Source organism: Narcine bancroftii, chromosome 4 (genome assembly GCF_036971445.1).
Source record: "Narcine bancroftii isolate sNarBan1 chromosome 4, sNarBan1.hap1, whole genome shotgun sequence".
Lineage (NCBI taxonomy): Eukaryota > Metazoa > Chordata > Chondrichthyes > Torpediniformes > Narcinidae > Narcine > Narcine bancroftii.
In genome coordinates this window covers 9879856-9901989 of record NC_091472.1, presented here as the reverse complement: position 1 = coordinate 9901989, position 22134 = coordinate 9879856, and the positions used below count along the sequence as shown (strand labels likewise).

Genomic DNA, 22134 nt, shown 5'->3' with positions numbered 1-22134 from the left:
ATTACAGCACAGAACAGGCCCTTCAGGACACTATGTTGTGCCAACCTACATAAACGTACTCCACAACTATCTAGATTTTACCTACCTCACTCTCATAACACTTTGTTTCTTATGGGTTTAAATGTCCTATTGTTCTATCCTCCATCACCCCTGGCAATGCATTCCAGGAACCCACAACTCACTGTGTAAAAAAAAAATAACCGTTTTTACACTACAGGTGTTCCTCAACTTACGATGGGGTTGCGTTTCAGAAAAACCATTGTAAGTTGGGGGGGAATTGTCAAAAAATACCACACCTACCATTATCTTATAATTACATTTTGAATATCTTTATTCCACACTGAAAAACCATTAACGTACACAGCTGAAAGCACACTGGGCACAAAGAATGTTTGAAGCATTGAACTAAAATTAAGTGCTGGATGATGAGGAGACACACATGGGCATTTAGTCGACATGATGGGTTGTTTACAGGGCACTCGTTCGCGTGATCGCTAGAGACCTTGAGCATGGTTGAGTCAGCATCGCGAGTGTAGCATACCGCATATCGCAAGCACGGGAACAGATCGGAATTCAAAATTGAAAGTACGGATTCAAACCATCGTAACTTCAATGTCGGACCATCTTAAGTAGGGGAGCACCTGTATTTTTATAAGGGGGTTTATATGAATGTTTACATTATGACGCTGATGCAAAACAACAGATTTTGTGACTTGTTAGTGACCATAAATTCTGATATCCCCTAAACTTTCCTCCCCCCCACCTCAAAAAAAAAACTTATATCATAACAATAAATTTGAACTTGGAAAATAACTTCTGATTCCCTGCAACCCTCATTATGGAACAACTGGTCAGGCCCAAAGTATTGTCCGAGCATCCCTCATTATGGAACAACAGGCCAGGCCCAAAGTATTATCCGAGCATCCCTCAATATGGAACAACTGGCCAGGCCCAAAGTATTGTCCGAGCATCCCTCCTGATGGAACAACTGGCCAGCCCCAAAGTATTGTCCGAGCATTCCACATTATGAGTTCACCATAAGGAAAATTTTTTTAAATGTATATTTTAACTATAGATGCAAAGGTTCAAGGATAAGTTTAAGCAAATAGATAAAGACCTTGATGAAGGATTCCAACGCAAAACGCCAACTGCTCCTTTTTCTTCCACTCATGGTTTGACCCACTTGAGTTGCTCCAACAGACAGCTTTGGCTTCAGGTTCCAAAATCTGCAGTTGCTCAGCTGTCCACAGATAGACTTCCTCTGCTGTCCGCATCTCCAAACATTACCATTTATATCAATTGCTTTGCTGCAGTTTCACCTCGTTCTAAGTCTACAATCATTGATGACAAGATCAATGTCTATTGCTCACTTGGCACTGACCTGGCCGAGCCAGTGGCTACAAATCCCTCAATTTGGAGCAGATTTCACACCAAGTGGCTTCACAATGTACATCCAGATGATGATAAACAGTGAAACGTTTTGGTGGGGGACTGGAGCTTGGCTTGTCAATAAAAAAATCTCAGCATTTCCAGAACTGCTGTAACGGCAGCGCTGCCACTTGTATGGACCCAGGAGAGCTGGGAGCAGACACACCGTTCAGGCTTTAAATGGCCTGCAGCCATACAGGTCTGTGCCAGGCAGTGGTCCGGGAGGGGTTGCAGACTTTGGGGGAGCAGCAGACAAGCACAGGAGAAGCATAGATGACCCTACAGGATGGTGACCACTGCACTGGACCAGTCATGGGCTCAGCCACAGGCTGCAGGGTGCTGGCAACTTACAGTCAGGGGACGTGCAAGAGCTGTTGGTTGCAGGAGACTGACTCACGGGAACCAGGTAATAGGAACCAGAATTTAATAGAGTGCCAAGAGGAAGAAGGGCTTCTGAAGGGGCTCGGACACTAAAGGGTTTCTGTGTAGCGGTACACCAATAGGCAGGCGAACCGGTCCCGCTTGTCACGCACGCGGTGGGGCAGCCAGCCAAAATGGCACCGTCAGGGGTTTCCTCCTGACCTCGGCACCGGCCTCAGAAGCCCATGCTTGGGGACCCATGTGATGCCCCAGTGACGTCGGGGGCCCCCCAGCACGGTTCTCAGCCAGGTCCGGGCTGGGAGTATAAGACCAGCCAGGCAGCCTGCAATAAATCAGTTTTGCTCACTGAACTCCACCCGTCTGGTTGTGCGATCCTTCAGTTAGCAGTGTAACCGCCACTACAATTGGTGACCCCAACAGGTTCAAACGTCTTTGAACCCGACAAGAACGACCCTTCGATCAACGCTATAGCCATCCAGCTTCATGACTTCTGGGTTCAGAAGCCGGAGAACTGGTTCAGCCATGCAGAGTCCCAGTTTCACTTCCGCAAGACTTCATCAGATTCGACCACGTTTTACCATGTGGTCGCCAGGCCACCGCCAAATGAATGCTGCACCTCGTTCAGCAACCACCCACGGAAGTATGGGACCATCAAGCAGGTGCTCACTGGCTCCCTTGGCCTCTCCAGGCACCAGCGTGCCACTCGGATGCTGCGCCTCGATGCCTTGGGGGACAGAACTCCAATCGAGTTGATGGACGAGATGCTCGTGCTCATGGGCGATCACACCAACTGCCCACTCTTCGAGCACATCTTCCTCGACCATCTGCCTGAAGACATTTGGCCTTTACTATCCCAGGAGAGCTTCGTCGACCCTAGGAATGGCGCTTAAAAGGCTCAGGAGCTATGGCTTGAACGATTTCCGGAGGGCTCAGCATGACAATGCCAAGCCTTCATCTAGCGCTATGGTGGAATACCCGGCTCCTGCAGGTGCCTCAAAGAGCATAGCCAGAAGCAAGCCACGCACTTCAGGCCTCTGCTTCTTCCACCAGCGCTGTGGAGCCAAGGCTCGGAAGTGTCGTCAGTTCTGCTCGTTCCAGGGAAATGAGCTGGCCAGCCGCTGTTAATGGCTGCGGCGGCTGGCCAACAACAGCCTTCTCTACCTGCGGAATTCAGTCAGCGGCCGACGCTTCCTCGTCAACACTGGGGCCCAGAACAGCATCATCCCGGCCACAGCCATCGAGTCCTGGAACCGGCCTCGAGGACCTTCCCTCCGTGCAGCCAAATCGATGGAGATCCGAACATATGGAGACAAGACCCTCCACTTCCAGATCAGCCAGCGGAAGTTCTCGTGGAGGTTCACCATTTCGTCCCTTCCAACCGCCATCCTGGGTGTCGACTTCCTCCTCGCCCACGGACTCCTGTTGAACATTCGAGGTAGGCAACTAGTAGATGCCTGTACCTTCCAATCTGTTCACCTCAAAGCTTCCCGCACAGAGCAGCCGCAGATGACCACGGTCAGCACACCCAAGGATGAGTTTCAGCGTATCCTGAGAGTTCCCATCCCTCCTCAAGCCGCAGTTCTCCGTCGCCTCACCACGCCACAGGGTGTTTCATTTCATCCCCACCCAAGGCCTGCCAGTCCATGCCAAGGCACGCCGACTCCCGCCGGATAAGCTCCAGATAGCGAACGAAGAGTTCTCGCTTCTGCAGGAGCTGGGGATCATTCGATGCTCCGACAGTCCTTGGGCCTTACCACTCCACCTGGTCCCGAAAGCCTCCAGCGGTGGCGCCCCTGCGGAGATTGTCGTCGGCTTAATGACGCGACAGTATCTGACCGTTACCCGATCCCTCACATCCAGGACTTTACGGCCAACCTGCATGGCGCAAGGGTATCCTCCAAGGTCGACCTGGTACGCAGATATCACCAAATCCCAGTGCACCCCGAGGACATACCCAAAAGGGCTATCATCACCTCCTTCAGTTTGTTCGAGTTCCTACGCATGCCGTTCGGGCTCAAGAAGGCTGCCCAGACCTTCCAGCGCCTCATGGACACAGTGGGCAGGGATTTGAATTTCATATTCATTTACCTGGACGACATCCTTGTCGCCAGCAGAGACCGGGCATTACACAAGTCTCACCTGCGCACCCTCTTCTCCTGACTGGCCGACCGGCCTAACAATCAATCCGGCCAAAAGCCAGTTCAGGAAGGAGTCCATGCAGTTTCTGGGCCATACCATCACGGCCGAAGGAGCTACACCTGCCGCTACAAAGGTCACTACAGTCAGGGAGTTCCCACAGCCGGACAACCTCAAGGGCCTACAGGAGTTCGCAGGTATGGTCAATTTCTATAACCGTTTCATTCCAGGTGTTGCGTGCATCATGCAGCCGCTCTTTACCCTCATCGCGGCCAAAGGCAAGACACTCACCTGGACTCCAGAGGCCAGCAGAGCATTCGAAGCCATGAAAGATGCCCTCGCAAAAGCTACCCTTCTCGTCCACCCACGCATCAACCTGCATATGGCGCTCTCCATTGATGCCTCTGCCACAGCCGTTGGCACCGTCCTGGAGCAGCAGGTGAATGGACAGTGGAAACCACTGGCATTCTTTAGCCGACTTCTTCGCCCGCCAAAGCGCAAGTATAGTGCCTTCGATCGTGAGTTGCTGGCGGTGCGTCATTTCCGCTATTTCTTGGAGAGGAGGCCTTTCACCATTTTTACTAACCACAAACCCCTCACTCAGGCATTCGCTATGGTAAGAGATCCCTGGTCGGCCCCCCAACAGCATCACCTCTCCTTCGTGTCAGAATTCACCACCAACATTCGGCACAAGGCAGGGAAAGACAACGTGGTTGCCAACGCACTCTCACGACTGGCCATTTGCGCACTAACACCCAGCCTCAACTTCGACCAGCTCGCCCTGGACCAGAAGTCTGATGAGGAGACGTGGGCCTTCAGAACTGCCATCACGGGCCTGCGGTTCCAAGACCTCCCGACTCCTCATGGTGAGGGCACCGTCCTGTGCGATGTCTCCATGGACACCCCACATTCCCCAGCAGTGGCGCAGGCAAGTCTTCCACCATATCCATCACCTTTCCCACCCTTCCATCAGGTCCACAGTCCTTATGGTGGCAGAACGTTTCGTCTGGCACAGGCTTCGGAAGCAGATTGCGGACTGGGCCAGAACCTGCACCCATTGCCTGCTTTTCAAGGTATACAGGCACACCAGAGCACCCGTACAAGATTTCAAACATGTCCAGGAACAGTTCAGCCACATACATGTGGACATTGTTGGACCCTTACCCGTTTCCCGAGGTAACCGTTACCTTTTCAGAGTGGTAGACTGCACCACTCATTGGCCCGAGGTGATCCTGATACCAGATGCCTCCATGGACTCCAGCTCCCGAGTGCTTTTGAACAGTTGGGTTGCCCAGTTCGGCGTCCCGAACCACCTCACCAGTGATCGGGGTGCCCAGTTCACCTCTGCGCTCTGGACACAGCTCGCCAAGCGAACTATCATCCACAGGCCAATGGGCTAGTCGAGCAATTGCACCGCCACTTTAAGTCGGCGCTGATGGCCCACCTCACTGGCCCCGACTGGGTGGATGAGCTGCCTTGGGTGCTCCTGGACATCTGCTTGACACCCAAAGAAGTGATACAGGCGTCATCATCCGAGCTGGTCTATGGTGCATCGCTAACCCTACCCAGTGAGTTCATCAACGCATCTCACAACCCCCAGCAGTCACCGCACGGTCTACTTCGTCGTTTCTGGGGCCAGTTGGACTCCTTCACACCCCCACCGCCGCCCAGACACGGCACACAGGCCTCTTACGAGTTGTACTCCACAGAGTACGTTTTTATCAGGCGGGGCCTATCCACAGCACCTCTACAAAGACTATACGAAGGGCCGTATAAAGTCGTCCAGCGTTCAGGTTCCACTTTCACACTGGACGTCGGTGGTAAGAGGGAACTATTTACAGTGGACAGGTTAAAGCCAGCCCACCTCAACCCCACTGAGCCAGGAGTTGTGGTCCAACCCAAGAAGCGAGGCCGCCCGGCAAAAAAGGACATTGGCGCCAGTTCTGGCGGAGGCTGTGTGACAGTATGCCATTAGGCAGGCGAACTGGCCCCGCTTGTCACACACAAGGCGGGGCAGCTGGCCAAAATGGCACTGTCGGGGGTTTCCTCCTGACCTCAGCACTGGGCTCAGAAGCCCGCGCTTGGCAACCCACGAGACGCCCCAGTGACGTCAGGGCCCCCCAGCGCAGTTCTCAGCCAGGTCCAGACTGAGAGTATAAGACCAGCCAGGCAGCCTGCAATAATTCACTTTTACTCACTGAACTCAACCCGTCTGGTTGTGCAATCCTTCAGTTAGCAGTGTAGCCGCCGCTACATCTGATCCTATCATAGGTTTGGATCTGGAGCTTGAACAGGAGATTGTGTGGCTGCAGAGGTTGCAGGACCACTGGAGGTGAATCCACAGACACTCAGTGTCCCTGAAGGGACACTCTTGCTTCTTTTTCTCCTAGTATGAGGGGTGCTGGGCAATGTTCAGGGCAATCCTATAGTTATCTTATGACGGACAAAAGTTGAAGCATATCATGTATATTACATTTTGAAACATTATTATATGGAACACAGTACAGGCCCACGATGTTGTGTTGACCTGCATAAACCTACTTAACAATCTGAATCTTCCTTACCTCATAACCATAACTCTGTATTTTATGCATCCATGTATCTGCCCAAGAGTCTTTTCAATGTCCCTATTATAGCAGCCTCCACCGCCACCCCTAGCAATGCATTCCAGGCACCCACTGCTGTCCTTGATAAAAAAAAACTTACCCCTGACATCTCCTCTAAACTTTCCTCCCCTCAACTTTTCCAGATGTCCTCTGATATTTGCTAATCTTGCCTTGAGGAAAAAAGGTGTGGGCTGTCCATCTCAAAGTTTAAACCACTTTCTTCGCTGGATAGAGAAAAGCCCTAGGTCTGCTAACCTCGCCTCATAAGGCACGTTCTCCAATCCAGGCAACATCTTAGTAAATGGCTGCACCCTCTCCACACAACCAAGGTTCCATGGATCCCATACCTCATTACTTTCCTGAATGAGTCTATCATAGGGGATCTTGTCAAATGTACACATCTACATAACAAGAAAAGGAATCTTTGAACCTCAATTTCATTGCCAATTTTAGTAGAAATAAAATTTGAATATTCAAAATCGTCCTTGTGGGATTTGAACACACACAATTCCCAATTTAGCCTGATCTCTGTCACGTACCCAGAACACAGAGCAGCTCTGGAGACCTGGACAAGGACAAGCCAAAATAGCCCAGGTGTCACAATGGCATAGTTACGAGAACATCTGGATCACAACTGCAGTAAGACAAGTTCAATCCTACCCTCCAATATGTCCATGCGGAGTATCGTAATGGCCTAGGGGGTTCCCTCTGATTTCCTCACCAAATACTTATGGGCTGGTAGGTTAACTGGCTGTTGTAAATTGCTCCTCGTGTGCAGGCGAAGGCTTGAACTTGGGAATTTATGGAAACTTCTTCCTAAGGACAAACCAGGAAATTACCAGTCAATGAGCCTCACATCAGGGATAGGGAATCACTGGAGAAGATTCTTCAGGATAGAATTTACACATGTGGACAAGCATGGACTTGTTAGAGATAACCTGCATGGGTTTATGTAGAGAATGTCACACACTAAGGTTTTTGAGGTCACAAAGATGATTAATGTATGTAGGGCAGCAGATGTTGTTCAACAAGATCTTTTGCAATAGCCTGATCCTTGAAGAATCAGAATCAGGATTTATGGTCATGAACAAGTCATGAAATTCAGTGTTCTGCGGCAGCATCATAGAGCAAACATTCATACTATAACCATCTTACAACATAAATTTTAAAAAATAATAAAAATACCAGTGTATGAAAAGTAAGGCAGTGAGTTTGATTCATTGATTATTCAGGAATCTGATGGCAGCAGGGAAGAAGCTGTCCTTGTGCTGTTGAGTGCTCATCTTTAGGCTCCTGCACCTTTTTCTAGATGGTAGCAGAGTGAAGAGTGCGTGGCCTGGGTCGAAGGGGTCTTTGAGGATAGATGTTGCTAAGATGTCAAAGGCACGGACATTTGGTAGATTGTATTCAAAATTCTTGGCTACAGAAGACAGGGTGGTGGTGGAGGGGTTTTTTGCTGTCTGGATAGAGTTCCCAACTCAAAGTGTTGACAGATCATACCTCTCCATGGATGCTGCCTGACCCACTGAGTCCATTTACCTTCTCAGTGTCTCAAGGGGCCGGTTTCTATATTGCCTGAGTCCAACTTGTGCCTCTTTCACCATTCAATGAAAAGCTTAATGAGCTGCTACCTACTTCCATCAAGTCATCTTGCCTCATTGTATCCCAGATTTTTGCTATGCCACTGAAGACGTTTACAAATTTCTACAAGTGTACCATGGGGAGCATAATGACTGGTTGCATTACTGTCTGGTATGGAGGTGCCAAAGCACAGGTCAGGAAAAGACTACAGAGAGTTGTGAACTTGGCCAGCAACATCACAGGCACCAGTCTTCACACCAATGAAGACATCTACAAGAGACAGTGTCTCAAGAAGGCAGTCTCTATCCTCAAGAACCCTCACGACCCATGCCATGCCCTCTTCACACTGATACCATCTGGAAGGAAGTATAGGAGTCTGAAGACAAACACCCAATGGTACAAAAAAACAGCTTCTTCCCCTCCCCCATCAGAGTTCTGAAAAGACAATTAACCACAGATGCTACCTCACTTTCTCTTATTTTTTGCACCATTATTTATTTTTAAATGTAATTTTAGAGCACTATTCTTGGTTCAAGAACACACACTGCTCTTGGTTGTTCAGGGTGCTGCCAAATTATGTCGTCGTTCTCTGGGGTCACCATCAGACAACCCATACAGCTGAACGGCCTGCATGTAGGATCAGAACAGCAGCTTCCAATGTCATCTTCCACCTGCTGCTTTCGTCCTTTTCCAATCGCTGCAGGGCTTAATGAATGGTCGGAGAGGATGTGGGCATGTCCTTTGAGCCTGCACAATGGATTTTTTAGGTGGATTGCAGTGTGCGCAGTACTGGCCCCACCTTTACACCCAGGGTTTATCTGCCACGGCCTAGCAAGTTATGACGGTGACAACCAGGTCCTTGGGTCATAGGTGTTGTGTGAGAGTGTCCTTCTCCTAGATAGATGGCCTGACGAGGCTAATGAGCCCCATCAGCCCGGGTTTGAAATCAGAGTTGTCTTTCTCTTAGGCTGGCTGCCAACCAAGGCTAATGAGCCCAGTCTACCTGTCTAGTTATACTGCCGGACACTCAGTCGCGCCAGGATGAGAAAACACAGTGGAAACGGGGGATACCACAATACTATGGATGCAGTAATGTAGGAAAGGCCATTTGCAGTGACCACCTGCCTGGAGAGCCAGACAGTGGCCACGCGACAATCACTACACCGAGAAAGGAGAGGCAATGCATTACATGCGCACTTTCCCTGGGTGAGTGGGACATCAGGCCTAAACCTCACCCGTCCCCCTCTGTTAGAGTTTTGCGCAGCGACTCTCCGTCACCAACACCATTTTCACTGTACATTGTAACGGTGGCGTAAAACAACAAATTTTGTGACATCTTCATGACAATAAATTCTGATTCTGAGATGTTCCTTTTGTCTATCAGTTTTCCACCTTCTCTCCCGCTGAAAACTCTCTCTCTTTCTCTCTATCCCAACCCCGGTGCAAATGAAATAAGACCCTTTTCTCTTTCCACAGATGCTCTTTGGTTGGCTGAATTGTTCTGGAATTTTCTGCTTTTGCTTCGGATTTCTCACATATGTAACATTTCAGACATTTTTTTTTAAAAGTTCCTTCCAATCTTAAAACGTCAACCTCAGTGTCACACCAACCCACTTGGTTCAAAAGGCAATAACTTCTGACTTTGCTCAGATCTCCAAAAATCACTCGTTTAAATGATCTAGAGATTTCTTTGTGCGGGAACTAGCCCCTTCTACAGCAGGAAATCCATCGGCAACACTAGTCCAGTTTCTCTCTTCATTAGCACAGCATGACCTTGAGCATATTCTTCACCCCGTAATCCTTTCCTTGTTCTCTCCCAAAACAAAACAAAAATGCAGCACTGCCGGAGCTGCTGTCATGGCACCGTTGTGAACCTAGAAGAGCAGGCAGCGGAGACACTGCGCTGCTCCACAGGGTCCTACTACCCAGTTGTGATGTCGATAGTTCCATAGAAGCTTTAAGCTGCCTGTTGGAGGAGCTGACAGTGTTGTTTTCTTTAAAAAAAATCCTGCAACCACAGGTGGTGCCACGAGGAGTTCCAGACTCTGGAGGAGCAGTGGACCAGCGCAGGGGCTCAGTGGCTGAGGGACACACACAGGCTGCAGTCTGTTGGCGGCTTGCATTCAAAGGACTTGCACCAGTCTGTGGGCTGCTGGAGAATGGCCTCATGGGAACTGGGATTTGAAGAGGATGCTGAAGGCAAGAAGGACTTCCAAAAGGCATGGGCCGCTGAATGCTTCCTGATCATATCGGGGACTTGGATCTGAAGCTCAGATTACTACTGGATTGTGTATGGCTGCAGAAGCACTGGAGGAAAATTCACAGGCAACCAGCATCTCTAAGGGTACTCTTTTTTGCTTTTCTTTCTCATTATTGGAGGTGCAGGGCAATGCTAATAGCGACTCTTTGCTTGCTGAAGTAAATCGTGTCTATTACATTTTTTGTGTTATTACATAACAGCAAAAGGAACCTTGAATCTTAATTTTCCTCATTTCAAAAGCTTTTGAGTAGATAGAGTAGATAGAGGCATAGAAATAGAAATGGCTATTCAGCCCAACTTATCCTTGCCAATCAAGTTGGCCACACGAGCTAGTCCCATTTACCTGCATTTGGCCAATATCCCTGTGAATGCCTGCAATATCACAGGCACCAATTTTCACTCCATCGAGGACCTCTACAAGAGGCGATGTCTTAAGAAAGCAGCCTCCATCCTCAAGAGCCCCCAGTCACCCAGACCATGCCCTCTTCATTCTGCTACCATCAGGAAAAAGGTACAGGAGGCTGAGGATGAACAGCTTCTTCCCCCTCTGCCATCAAATTCATGAACCAATGAACCAAAGACTTGACCTTAATTTGTATTTTCCTTTTCTTGCATTATATTTATTTATTTTGTAATGTGGTTTATATAAACATTTGCACTGTAATGCTGCCATGAAATAACTCATTTCATGACACGTCCATGACAATAAATTCTGATTGTGAACCTTTCCTATCCATGCATTAGATAAATGTTTACATGATAGAGGAATTAGGGGATATGAGGAGAAGGCAGGTAGGTGGAGTTAGGTCATAAATTAGATCAGCCATGATCGTATTGAATGGCGGAGCAGGCTCGATGGGCCATTTTTTGGCCTACTCCTGTTCCAACTTCCTATGTTCGTAATCCAGTAGGGTTGCATCCTCTGCTTTTATGTTTTACGTTTTTAAAACACAGTGATGGTACTTGACTCTATAAAACATGTCCTCTCTCTTAAAAAGTGATGGAAATGCTCAGCAGGTCATGCAGTAACTGCAGAGAGGAAAAACCGAGTTGACGTTTCATCAGAACTGGGAGAGAGAGAAAATAAGTTTATATTGCAGAGAGGGTGCTGATGGGATGGAGAAGACAAAGAGAATATCTCTGATGAAACAAGACCAATTGCCTGTCAAGGTCACAGACCTTTCAGCCCAACTCACCCATGCTGGCCAAGTGGCCTACCTGAGTCACTTGCATTTGCCTACACTTTGCCCATATCCCCCTTACCCCTTCCTATCCATGTAGCTGAAAAATGTATTTGAAACATCACAACTCTCCTCCACCCCTTTGTGAAGCTCACTCCACATACTCTACATGTGAAAAAATTTCCCCCGGGTCCCTTTGAAATCTTATTTGCCCCCTCCCCCCCCTCCCCTCACCTTAAACACATACACTCTCATTTCAGACTTCCCTGGGAGAAACACAAAAGTACTTCACAGATTTTCACCACCTTAATAGGGCAGCAGAATTAGCGTACCAGTTAGCGTGATGCCATTACAGAACCAGCGACCCGGGTTCAAATCTGGCGCTGTCTGTAAGGAGTTTGCACATTCTCCCTATAATCTGTGTGGGTTTCCTCCCACCCTTCAAAAAACATATGTGGATTGTAGGTTAATTGGTGTCTTTGGCGGCACAGGATCATGGGTGGGAAGGACCTGTTACCAGGCTGTATGTCTAAATTTTTTTTCAAAAATAAAACAAGTTGGAAACATAAGCGAATCAAACAAAACACAAAAATACTGGAGAAACTCAGGACGGTTTTTTTGTTGCACATACTGGGATTAAGTGCAATGTACCTGGCCCCAATTTTTCTCAAATGTCAAAATTGAGCCTGCATTTTCCAATTCAGCTGGCAGCTCGTACCACACTCTCAGTGTGAAGTTCCCCCAAATATTCTCTTTAAACTTTCCCCCTTTCACCCTTAACCAGTGTCCTCTGGTTTGCATCTTACCAATCCTCAGTAGAAAAAGCCTACTTGTATTTATCTATATCGTTAATTTTTTGTACCTCCATCAAAATATAGTCCGAACCTGTAACTCAGTTCTTCAAGTCTGAGCAACATTCTTGCATATCTCCTCTGCATTCTTTCAGTCTTATTCAAGATCCAAGGTTCCTTTTGTTGTCACATAATACATTAAAAATGTAACCAAAATGATATACCTTAACTTTTGCCTGATGTGAGACAAAGAATTATCATTAGTATTGCCTAGCGCCCCTTAGAGTACGAGAGAAAGAGAAGCAAAAAAAGAGTCCTGTTGAATCCTTTCCTGTCGTTAGGTGACCAAAATTGTGCACAATACTCCAAATTTGGCCTTTATAATTTTACCATAACATCACAACTCCTATGGTCAATAATTTGATTTATGAAGGCCAATATGCCAAAAGCTCTCTTTACGACCCTAATTACCTGTGACACCAATTTCAGGGAATTATATATCTGTATTCCCAGATCCCTCCATTCTGCCACACTCTTTCGCACTCTACCATTTACCTTGTTTGTCCTATATTGGTTTGTCATTCCAAAAGGCAATACTTCATATTTGTCTGCAATAAATTCCATCTGCTATTTTATGGCCCATTTTCCAGCTGGTCCAGCTCCCCTGCAAACTGTGAAAGCCTTCTTTGCTGTCCAAGGCACCTCCAATCTTAGTGTCATCTGCAAACCTGCTAATCCAATTAACCAAAATATCATCCAGATAATTTTTACAGATGACAAACAACAATGGACCCAATACCGATCCTTGAGGCACAGCACTTGTCACAGGCCTCCAGTCAGAGAGGCAATCATCCACTACCACTCTCTGGTTTGCTCCCGCATAGCCAATGCCCAATCCAGTTCACTATTTCACCACAAATACCAAGCATCTGAATCTTCCTGATTAACTTCTCATGTGGAACCTTATCAAAGGCCTTACTAAAATCGATGCACACAGCATCCACAACCTTTCCTTCATCAACTTTCCTGGTAACCTCCTGTCAGGGAGACAATCATCCGCTGCCACTCTCCGGCTTCTCCCATAATGCCAATTTCTAATCTAAGCAGCGTCTGAGAGGGAGAGAAAAATTTCCAACCAAAACTCTCTCAGCATTTTATAGAAACAAGACATTGGTGTTGTCTTTTGAGTAGGACTTACCTTGGAGGTGACAGGGGACATCGTATTCAATCTCGTCGTGCCGGGAGGGGCTGAGAAACAGTGTGCCATCAACCAACGGGAAGAGGTCAAAGACAGGGAGGGCCTTGTGGCAGAGGGCGCAGTTGACCACGTTTCTCTGGCTGGCACTCAGTGCCGCCAGGATGAACTTTCGCAGCTCCTCGCCCTGCCCAGCCTGAGCATCGTCCTCCATCCGGACGTGGTAGGTGTTCATCTTGTGCTTGGGCACATGGGCCAGCAACTCGGACAGGTCAAGCCGCCGAAGGAACTGAACTGACGACTCCAGCCGACTGGCTGGTGAGCCTAGCTCGGCCTGGCCAAAGCGCGAGGTGCCAGGCAGCAGCTTGCGGCAGGCCTCAGCCTGCAGAGCCGTCTTGAGGAACTCGCCCAGGTGCCGAGCTGCCCGGGGAGTGGAGGCGGTGAAGGGGAGGTAAGCTGGTGGGGAATGGTGGGGCGGTGACCCGCATGTCTCGCGGTTGGCTGGGCCTTTCTCCTGGTCGGCGGAAAAGCGGCGCAGCTGCCCATCGTGGGGCTTGGCCGGCCGTTGTAGCTTGCACTTCTTGCCGTCGTCGGCAGATTCAGCTGCCTTGGGAGCCCCGACCTGCTGCTGCTTCTTCTTCTTGTCGTCCTGCCTCCGGCGCACCTGGAACCAGTCCACGTCCTTCCTCAGGTGGCCTTGGCCACAGCGGCAGGAACAGAAGCGAAAGGCCAGGTCATAACCCTTTTTGTTCCACATGTTCTGCCGGCACTGCTTCTCGTTCCAGCTGCGTGCCCGGCCAATGCAGTTGAACTGCACCAGGATGCTGCTCTCCCACTCGTAGAAGCACTGCAGGTGCATCCAGTTGCCGAAGGGACACTGCTCATTGTTGCACACCACACGCTGATGGTCATCCTTGTCCAACTCCACCGGCCGGCCTAGGCCACACACCAGCGGCGTGGCGCAGGGCGCTTCTGTGGGACGCCAGAGAAAGAGGTAGTTAGTGGGGTGGTGCATTAACTCACCCTGTGCAATGCCAAAATGTAGCCTCCCCACCATGCACAGGCAATCCAGAACCCCAAAACATCTCGCGCGCACACAATCCCAGATCTCAAAATGCCACCCTCACATGCAATCCAGGAATACCACACGAGTCAACCCTAACCCCAAAAACCCACAAGAAAAATAGAGGGTTGTGAGGAAGGGAGGGTTTAGTATTTTTTAATAGGAATATATAGGACAGCACAACATTGAAGACTGAAGGGCTTGTACTATGCTGTAATGTTCTATGTAAATTGGGTACTTGATGGTTTGAGTTGTACAGCACCGAAGGAGGCTATGCAACCCAACTTGTTTTGGTGCTGTACAACCCATTTACATAGAACATTACAACACAGTACAGCTCTCCCTTCCTCATAACCCTTTTTTTTTCATCCATGTGCATGTTTAAGAGTCTCTTAAATGCCCCAAATGTTTCAGCCTCCACCACCATCCTTGGCACTGCATTCCAGACATCACCACTCTGTAAAAAAAAACTTATCCTTGATGTCTCACCTAAACTTTCCTCTCTTCACTTTGAAGCAATGTCCCCAGTTTTGCTACCCTAGGAAAAAGATCTCATGATCTTCAAGACCTCCATTAAGTCTCCTCTCAACCTTCTTTGCTCCAAAAAGAAAAGTCCAAGCTTTGCTAACATTGCCTCATAAGACTTATTTTCCAATCTTGGCTACATCCTGGTAAATCTCCTCTGCATCCTCTCCATAGCTTCAATATTCCAAGTTTGGTTGTCATTAGAGGTTTGTAGTTGCAACATCTCTCAACTCTTGAACTCAATCAATCCCCTGACTAATAATGCCCAGAAACCCATAGGCCTTCTTAACAATCCTATCCATCTGTGCTTCATCCTTAAGAAATGTATGGATTTGGACCACAAGGTCCTTCTGTTCCTCCACAATAACACCAAACCTACCCCAGGCCAATAATTTTCCCCAGATTCCTCTCAACACCCCCTAGATTCTACCATTCACATCCACACTAGTGCCTATTAAGATAGATACCAGCACATCTTTTGTACATGGAAAGAAACCAGGACACCCAAAAGAAACCCATGCCATCACAGAGAAAACATGGGAACTCCACATAAACAGCAAACAGAGGTCAGGACTGAAGCCTGATCTCTAGATCCATGAGGCAGTGGCTCCACAAGCTGCACCTCCCCTCAATTTATTTCCTAACTTTACAAAGGTAGAATATTGCTTTTGTGAGTGGGATCTTGCTGTGGTCAACCTGGCTGTCATGTCTCTTACAATTGCATTAAAACAAAGAACTGTCAAGTTCTTGGGACCATCTTGAATGATTAAATAAATACTCGTCTTGCTCTTACCTCTGCCTAATATTGCAAGATCTCTGATTATAGCTGGTAGCACTCCAATTTGGCCCTTTGGGAGATGTTTAACCTGATGATAGAGTACTTTACGAATATGCTCAAATTAGAAAATAAAAATCCTGAATTCCCTGCAGAGACTGAACCATATCTAGGCTATGAAAGACAATACAAATACAACCATCTGCCCTGGCCCCTCTGCCCCTACATGCAACAAGGACAGGGTTCTCCTTTTCGTTCTCTACCTCCCCACCAGCCTCCGCATCTAGCATATTATCCTCCGCCATTTCCGTCACCTACATAATTCCACCACCAGACACATCTTCCCCTCTCCGCCCTCATCCACTCCTCCATTCTCACCAACCTCCCTCCCCTCTCCGCCCTCATCCAATCCTCCATTCTCACCAACCTCCCTCCCCTCTCCGCCTTCATCCACTCCTCCATTCTCACCAACCTCCCTCGGGTACCTACCTCAGTACCCACAAGAAATGCTACAAATTGGAGGAACAGCACCTCATTCACATAGGCTTCTCCAGTTTCTGTTAGACCCCCACCAATTCCAAACCACCCCCCACCCCCAAGTTTTCTTTCCCCCAGCTATCTCTCTCTTTCCCTGTCTCCTTTCCTCCAGCTCTGCATTCATGGAGCCACCCCTCCCTCCGATCAATTCTCATCATTCCTCTCCTGTCCTCCTATCCACATTCAAGGATGGTCTTTTGCCTGTTGACTTGTGCCTCCTACCCCAGCCCTTTCTTCCTGCCTCCCCACCCTTTTAATTCAGGAACCTGCCTGCTTCTTTGCTCATACCTCGAAGGTCTCAGGCCCCAAACGTTGGTTATTTATATTTACTGAGCTCCCTATGGATGCTGCATGACTAGAGTTCCGCCAGCATTTTTGTGTTTTTAACTACAATAACATCGTATGCAGGTTTTTGTGTTTCACACAAAAAATACAATCCCTTTCCATTTTGTTTATATGGTAATATTGTTATTTCATTAATTCACTCCCTTCAGTTCAATATCATGAAAGTGTTTCTAACCCCTGGATAAAAGTTCTTCATGTACAATCCCTCACAGAATCTACAATGGAAGCAAGGAAATAATTTGTGTCTCTCAAAAGGCACAAAAAAACTGCTCTCAATACCAAAGAATGGGGAACTAAAGGAAAGTATTGAGTAAACAAGACTAGAAAGGTTGAGGAGACTGACATACCAAAAACATCATAATCTACATCCCAGAGTTTTGCAAGAATGGTCATCTTGCAAAATTCTGTCTATTCTGCTATTTTTCCTGACCCACTACTTAAGAAAGGAGGAAGGGAACTGTTGATCTGAAAGCCAATTTTTAAAAATTTCTATTTTAAATTTAGAAATATAGCACAGTAACAGGCCCATGAGCCCATGCCACCCAATTACACCCGAATGACCTACAACCAGCGGTACATTTTGAACGGTGGGAGGAAACCGGAGCCCCCAGGGAAAACCCACACAGACAACCAATGTTAATGAATCCAATTTTGCCAAGAAATTTGGCAGCTTAGAAAAGTGCCCAGGTGTGAAAAAATCAGTTTTTGCAGCTGAGAAAATTATGGGAGCTGGTAAGGCCTGGCACAAGTCTTGCTGCCATGTTGGATGACAAGGATGAAGTAATCTTGTCAGCGGAGGCCAAACAAACTTCTTAGAGACAGTGCGGATTTGAACCCCAATTGCTGCCATTGTAACAGTGATGCGCTAACTGCCACACTAACTGTGCCGTGGTTCAATAGAAGGAAAACGATAAATACAAGAACAAAAGATGGAATTAACAGCACATGTTAAAAAGAGTAACAGGACTGAGCAGAGTCAGTATTTGAAAGGGAAATTGAGTTTGTTCTATTGGGTCTTCTTTGAGGATGTGAGCCATGAAAAGGCGTGACTGTTTCTCAGCTGGGAAGGCAGCAACCATTGAGGTTATCATCTTGGACTCCAGCTATCCACAAAGCCTCCGCAGAGGGCACCAGGTGTCACAACGCCAACAATAGAACCCTTGGTGGATACCACATTAGGTTGGAGGATGTAACAGGGGTTCAAGGGACTGATAGCTGTTGTAAACTGTTCTTGAACCTAGAGGTCCTGGTCTTCAGGCTTCTGTACCTTCTGCCAGTAGGTATCTGTGTGAGAAGAGGTTGTGACCAGGGTGATGGGGGTCCTTTATGATGTTGGCTGCCTTCTTGAGGCAGTGGTGCTGTAAAGAGAGAGAGATAAGTGTGATCCTGAGCAGCATTTCTCAACCAGTGGTCTACCGGTTTATTTGTCATAAAATGTCCAGTACAGTGAGAAGGGTGTTCTGTCAGCAGTTATCTACACCTGTTCAAAAGAGTCGTATTTTTGGAAAGCATGCTACCTGGTAGCATGAATCAAGAACTTCTCATCACTCAGCTGTAAGACAGACATCATTAAGCAGGAAAAGTTCACGAAGATGTTATCAAGACTGGTAGACTTAATGTACAAGGGACTAGATAGACTAGGACTTTTCTCCCTGGAGCAAAGCAGGCCAAGGGGTGAGATTGTGGAGTTTTATAAGATCACAAGACAATTGGTCACACCCTTCAAGATGACAGCACAGCCAGAAACTGGTGCCAACACAGGGGGATGGGAAATGCGCTCCGTGCTGTTCCATGGAATCCAATGGCCTGGCTGTCCCACATGACAGCTCCTTGCAGGCTTAACTGTTCTGTTGAATGGGTTTTAAAACACTGAAGATCCATGGAGATTGGCATCCACTTTCTGCAGCCCATACTTTGAGGAAGCTCCTCTAGGGTGGGAGAATACCGCTCACCGCGCCAAGAGGGAGAGGACCTGACAGGGTAGGAAACCACAGCAGTGGACCAGCAAGGGGCCCAGCGGATGAACGACTGGCACCTGGACACCAGCTGCACGGGAACCAGTTATGGGGTCTGGGTTTCATGAAGAGCTGGGCTCCCAAAGGGCCTAAGATGCTGACAGCTTTGCAACTGCTTTGAGGGTTCCCCAGTGGCCAAGGAAGGTACTTTAAGGAGTTTGCACACTCTTCCTGTGTCTGTGTGGATTTTCCCTGGGGGCTCTGGTTTCCTCCCAATGTTTAAAATGTACTGGGAGCTGTAGGCTAATTGGGTGTAACCAGGTGGCACAGGCTCATGGGCAGAAAGGGCCTGTCACTGTGCTGCATGTCTGAATTTAAGCTTGGATTCACCACTAGCCCACACTAGAGGCCATATGGCTATGGAGGTTATGGGAGTGCATCTGATGGCATAAGAGGTGGACAAACAGAGGAAAACTATTTATGCATATTTTATGTACATGACAATAAATAGAATGTTAAAAGCACCCCCCCCCCACCCCCACCACCACAGTAGGAGAGTCTAAAACTAGAGGACACAGGTAAGAGGTTAAAGATTTAAAAGGTGTCTGAGGAGCATTTTCTCCCACAAAGAACGGAATAAGCTCCGAGAGGAAGTGGGCATAATCACAGCACTTAAAAAGACGCATGGGGTAAGAAATTATAGAGTTTATTGTCCTGTACAATGTACAAAGAGAGACAGGAGCCAAATGCAGGTGTGACTAGTTAGCTTAGATTGACATCTTGGTTAGCAGGGATAATTTGGCCTGTGCTGCACAACTCTCTGACTAACTGGTCAGACGTGAAGGACAATTATTTTTTTTGAGGAATGGGCAAAAGACAGAGCAACAGGGGACGACAGAATTGCTAAAGAGCTGACTTCTGTGGCACAAAAAAATTGGAGAAATTCAGCAGATCATACAGCATTCATTGTGGCAGAGATACATAACCAACATTTCGGGCCCGAGCCCTTCATATGGGCAAAAGGTAGGCAAGTGCCTGAATACAAAAAAGTGCCTGAACTGTTGATTACCCTTTACTTCCATGACATGCTGAGTTTCTCCAGCACGTTGGTGTATTGCACTAAACCTCCTTCCTCTCCTCCCGCACCTTTAAATTCAAAAGCACCTGTCAACAGTTGGAGGAATTCAGCAGGTCAAGTGGAGGCAAAGCTATATCAGGGCCTGGCTGCTTTTTGCTCATGACAAAGGAGCTCAGGCCCAAAACCTTGATCAACCTTTGCTTCCCACCAAAGATGCTGCACAACCTGCTGAATTTCTCCAGCACTTTTGTGCACTGCCCCTGTGGACCCCAGCTGGTTTATTTTCCTGGTGGGCTCCACCAAGGTGACGCTGCCAGGTGGGAGAGAGGGGGGATGACATTGCCAAGTGGGGGAGAGGGTGACACCGCCAGGTGGGGGGGGGGGGGGGGTGACACCGCCAGGTGGGGGGGGGGGGGTGACACCGCCAGGTGGGGGGGGGGGGTGACACCGCCAGGTGGGGGGGGGTGACACCGCCAGGTGGGGGGGTGACACCGCCAGGTGGGGGGGTGACACCGCCAGGTGGGGGGGGTGACACCGCCAGGTGGGGGGGGGTGACACCGCCAGGTGGGGGGGGGGGGTGACACCGCCAGGTGGGGGGGGTGACACCGCCAGGTGGGGGGGTGACACCGCCAGGTGGGGGGGTGACACCGCCAGGTGGGGGGGTGACACCGCCAGGTGGGGGGGGTGACACCGCCAGGTGGGGGGGGTGACACCGCCAGGTGGGGGGGGGTGACACCGCCAGGTGGGGGGGGGGGTGACACCGCCATTGGGGTGGGGGGGGGTGACACCGCCATTGGGGTGGGGGGGGTGACACCGCCATTGGGGTGGGGGGGGGTGACACCGCCATTGGGGTGGGGGGGTGAAACCGCCATTGGGGTGGGGGGGTGACACCGCCATTGGGGTGGGGGGTGACACCGCCATTGGGGTGGGGGGGTGACACCGCCATTGGGGTGGGGGGGGGTGACACCGCCATTGGGGTGGGGGGGGTGACACCGCCATTGGGGTGGGGGGGGTGACACCGCCATTGGGGTGGGGGGGGGTGACACCGCCATTGGGGTGGGGGGGGGTGACACCGCCATTGGGGTGGGGGGGGTGACACCGCCATTGGGGTGGGGGGGGTGACACCGCCATTGGGGTGGGGGGGGGTGACACCGCCATTGGGGTGGGGGGGGGTGACACCGCCATTGGGGTGGGGGGGGGTGACACCGCCATTGGGGTGGGGGGGGTGACACCGCCATTGGGGTGGGGGGGTGACACCGCCATTGGGGTGAGGGGGTGACACCGCCATTGGGGTGGGGGGGGTGACACCGCCATTGGGGTGGGGGGGGTGACACCGCCATTGGGGTGGGGGGGGGTGACACCGCCATTGGGGTGGGGGGGGTGACACCGCCATTGGGGTGGGGGGGGGTGACACCGCCATTGGGGTGGGGGGGGGTGACACCGCCATTGGGGTGGGGGGGGGTGACACCGCCATTGGGGTGGGGGGGGGTGACACCGCCATTGGGGTGGGGGGGGGTGACACCGCCATTGGGGTGGGGGGGGTGACACCGCCATTGGGGTGGGGGGGGGTGACACCGCCATTGGGGTGGGGGGGTGACACCGCCATTGGGGTGGGGGGGTGACACCGCCATTGGGGTGGGGGGGTGACACCGCCATTGGGGTGGGGGGGGGTGACACCGCCATTGGGGTGGGGGGGGGTGACACCGCCATTGGGGTGGGGGGGGTGACACCGCCATTGGGGTGGGGGGGGGTGACACCGCCATTGGGGTGGGGGGGGGTGACACCGCCATTGGGGTGGGGGGGGGTGACACCGCCATTGGGGTGGGGGGGGTGACACCGCCATTGGGGTGGGGGGGGTGACACCGCCATTGGGGTGGGGGGGGGTGACACCGCCATTGGGGTGGGGGGGTGACACCGCCATTGGGGTGAGGGGGGTGACACCGCCATTGGGGTGGGGGGGGTGACACCGCCATTGGGGTGGGGGGGGTGACACCGCCATTGGGGTGGGGGGGGTGACACCGCCATTGGGGTGGGGGGGGTGACACCGCCATTGGGGTGGGGGGGGTGACACCGCCATTGGGGTGGGGGGGGTGACACCGCCATTGGGGTGGGGGGGGTGACACCGCCATTGGGGTGGGGGGGGTGACACCGCCATTGGGGTGGGGGGGTGACACCGCCATTGGGGTGGGGGGGGTGACACCGCCATTGGGGTGGGGGGGGTGACACCGCCATTGGGGTGGGGGGTGACACCGCCATTGGGGTGGGGGGGTGACACCGCCATTGGGGTGGGGGGGTGA

The 22134-nt window shown here is 50.2% G+C and overlaps 1 protein-coding gene across 5 annotated transcripts in view; it reads right to left on the bottom strand.

Moving 5' to 3' along the window:
• The window catches only part of heca (hdc homolog, cell cycle regulator), a 91845-nt gene that overhangs the window by 68772 nt on the left and 939 nt on the right, over positions 1–22134 (bottom strand). For 4 of the 5 annotated variants that reach the window (XR_011355537.1, XM_069930755.1, XM_069930753.1 and 1 more), the window contains exon 2: positions 13563–14531. Coding sequence is in view for 4 of the 5 variants with exons in the window: in XM_069930755.1 (XP_069786856.1) it covers positions 13563–14531 (969 nt within the window). In the remaining variant the exon portion in view is untranslated. Of the gene's footprint in view, positions 1–7211; positions 7368–13562; positions 14532–22134 lie in introns of all 5 variants that reach the window. The other variant, XM_069930752.1, reaches the window with a different exon arrangement.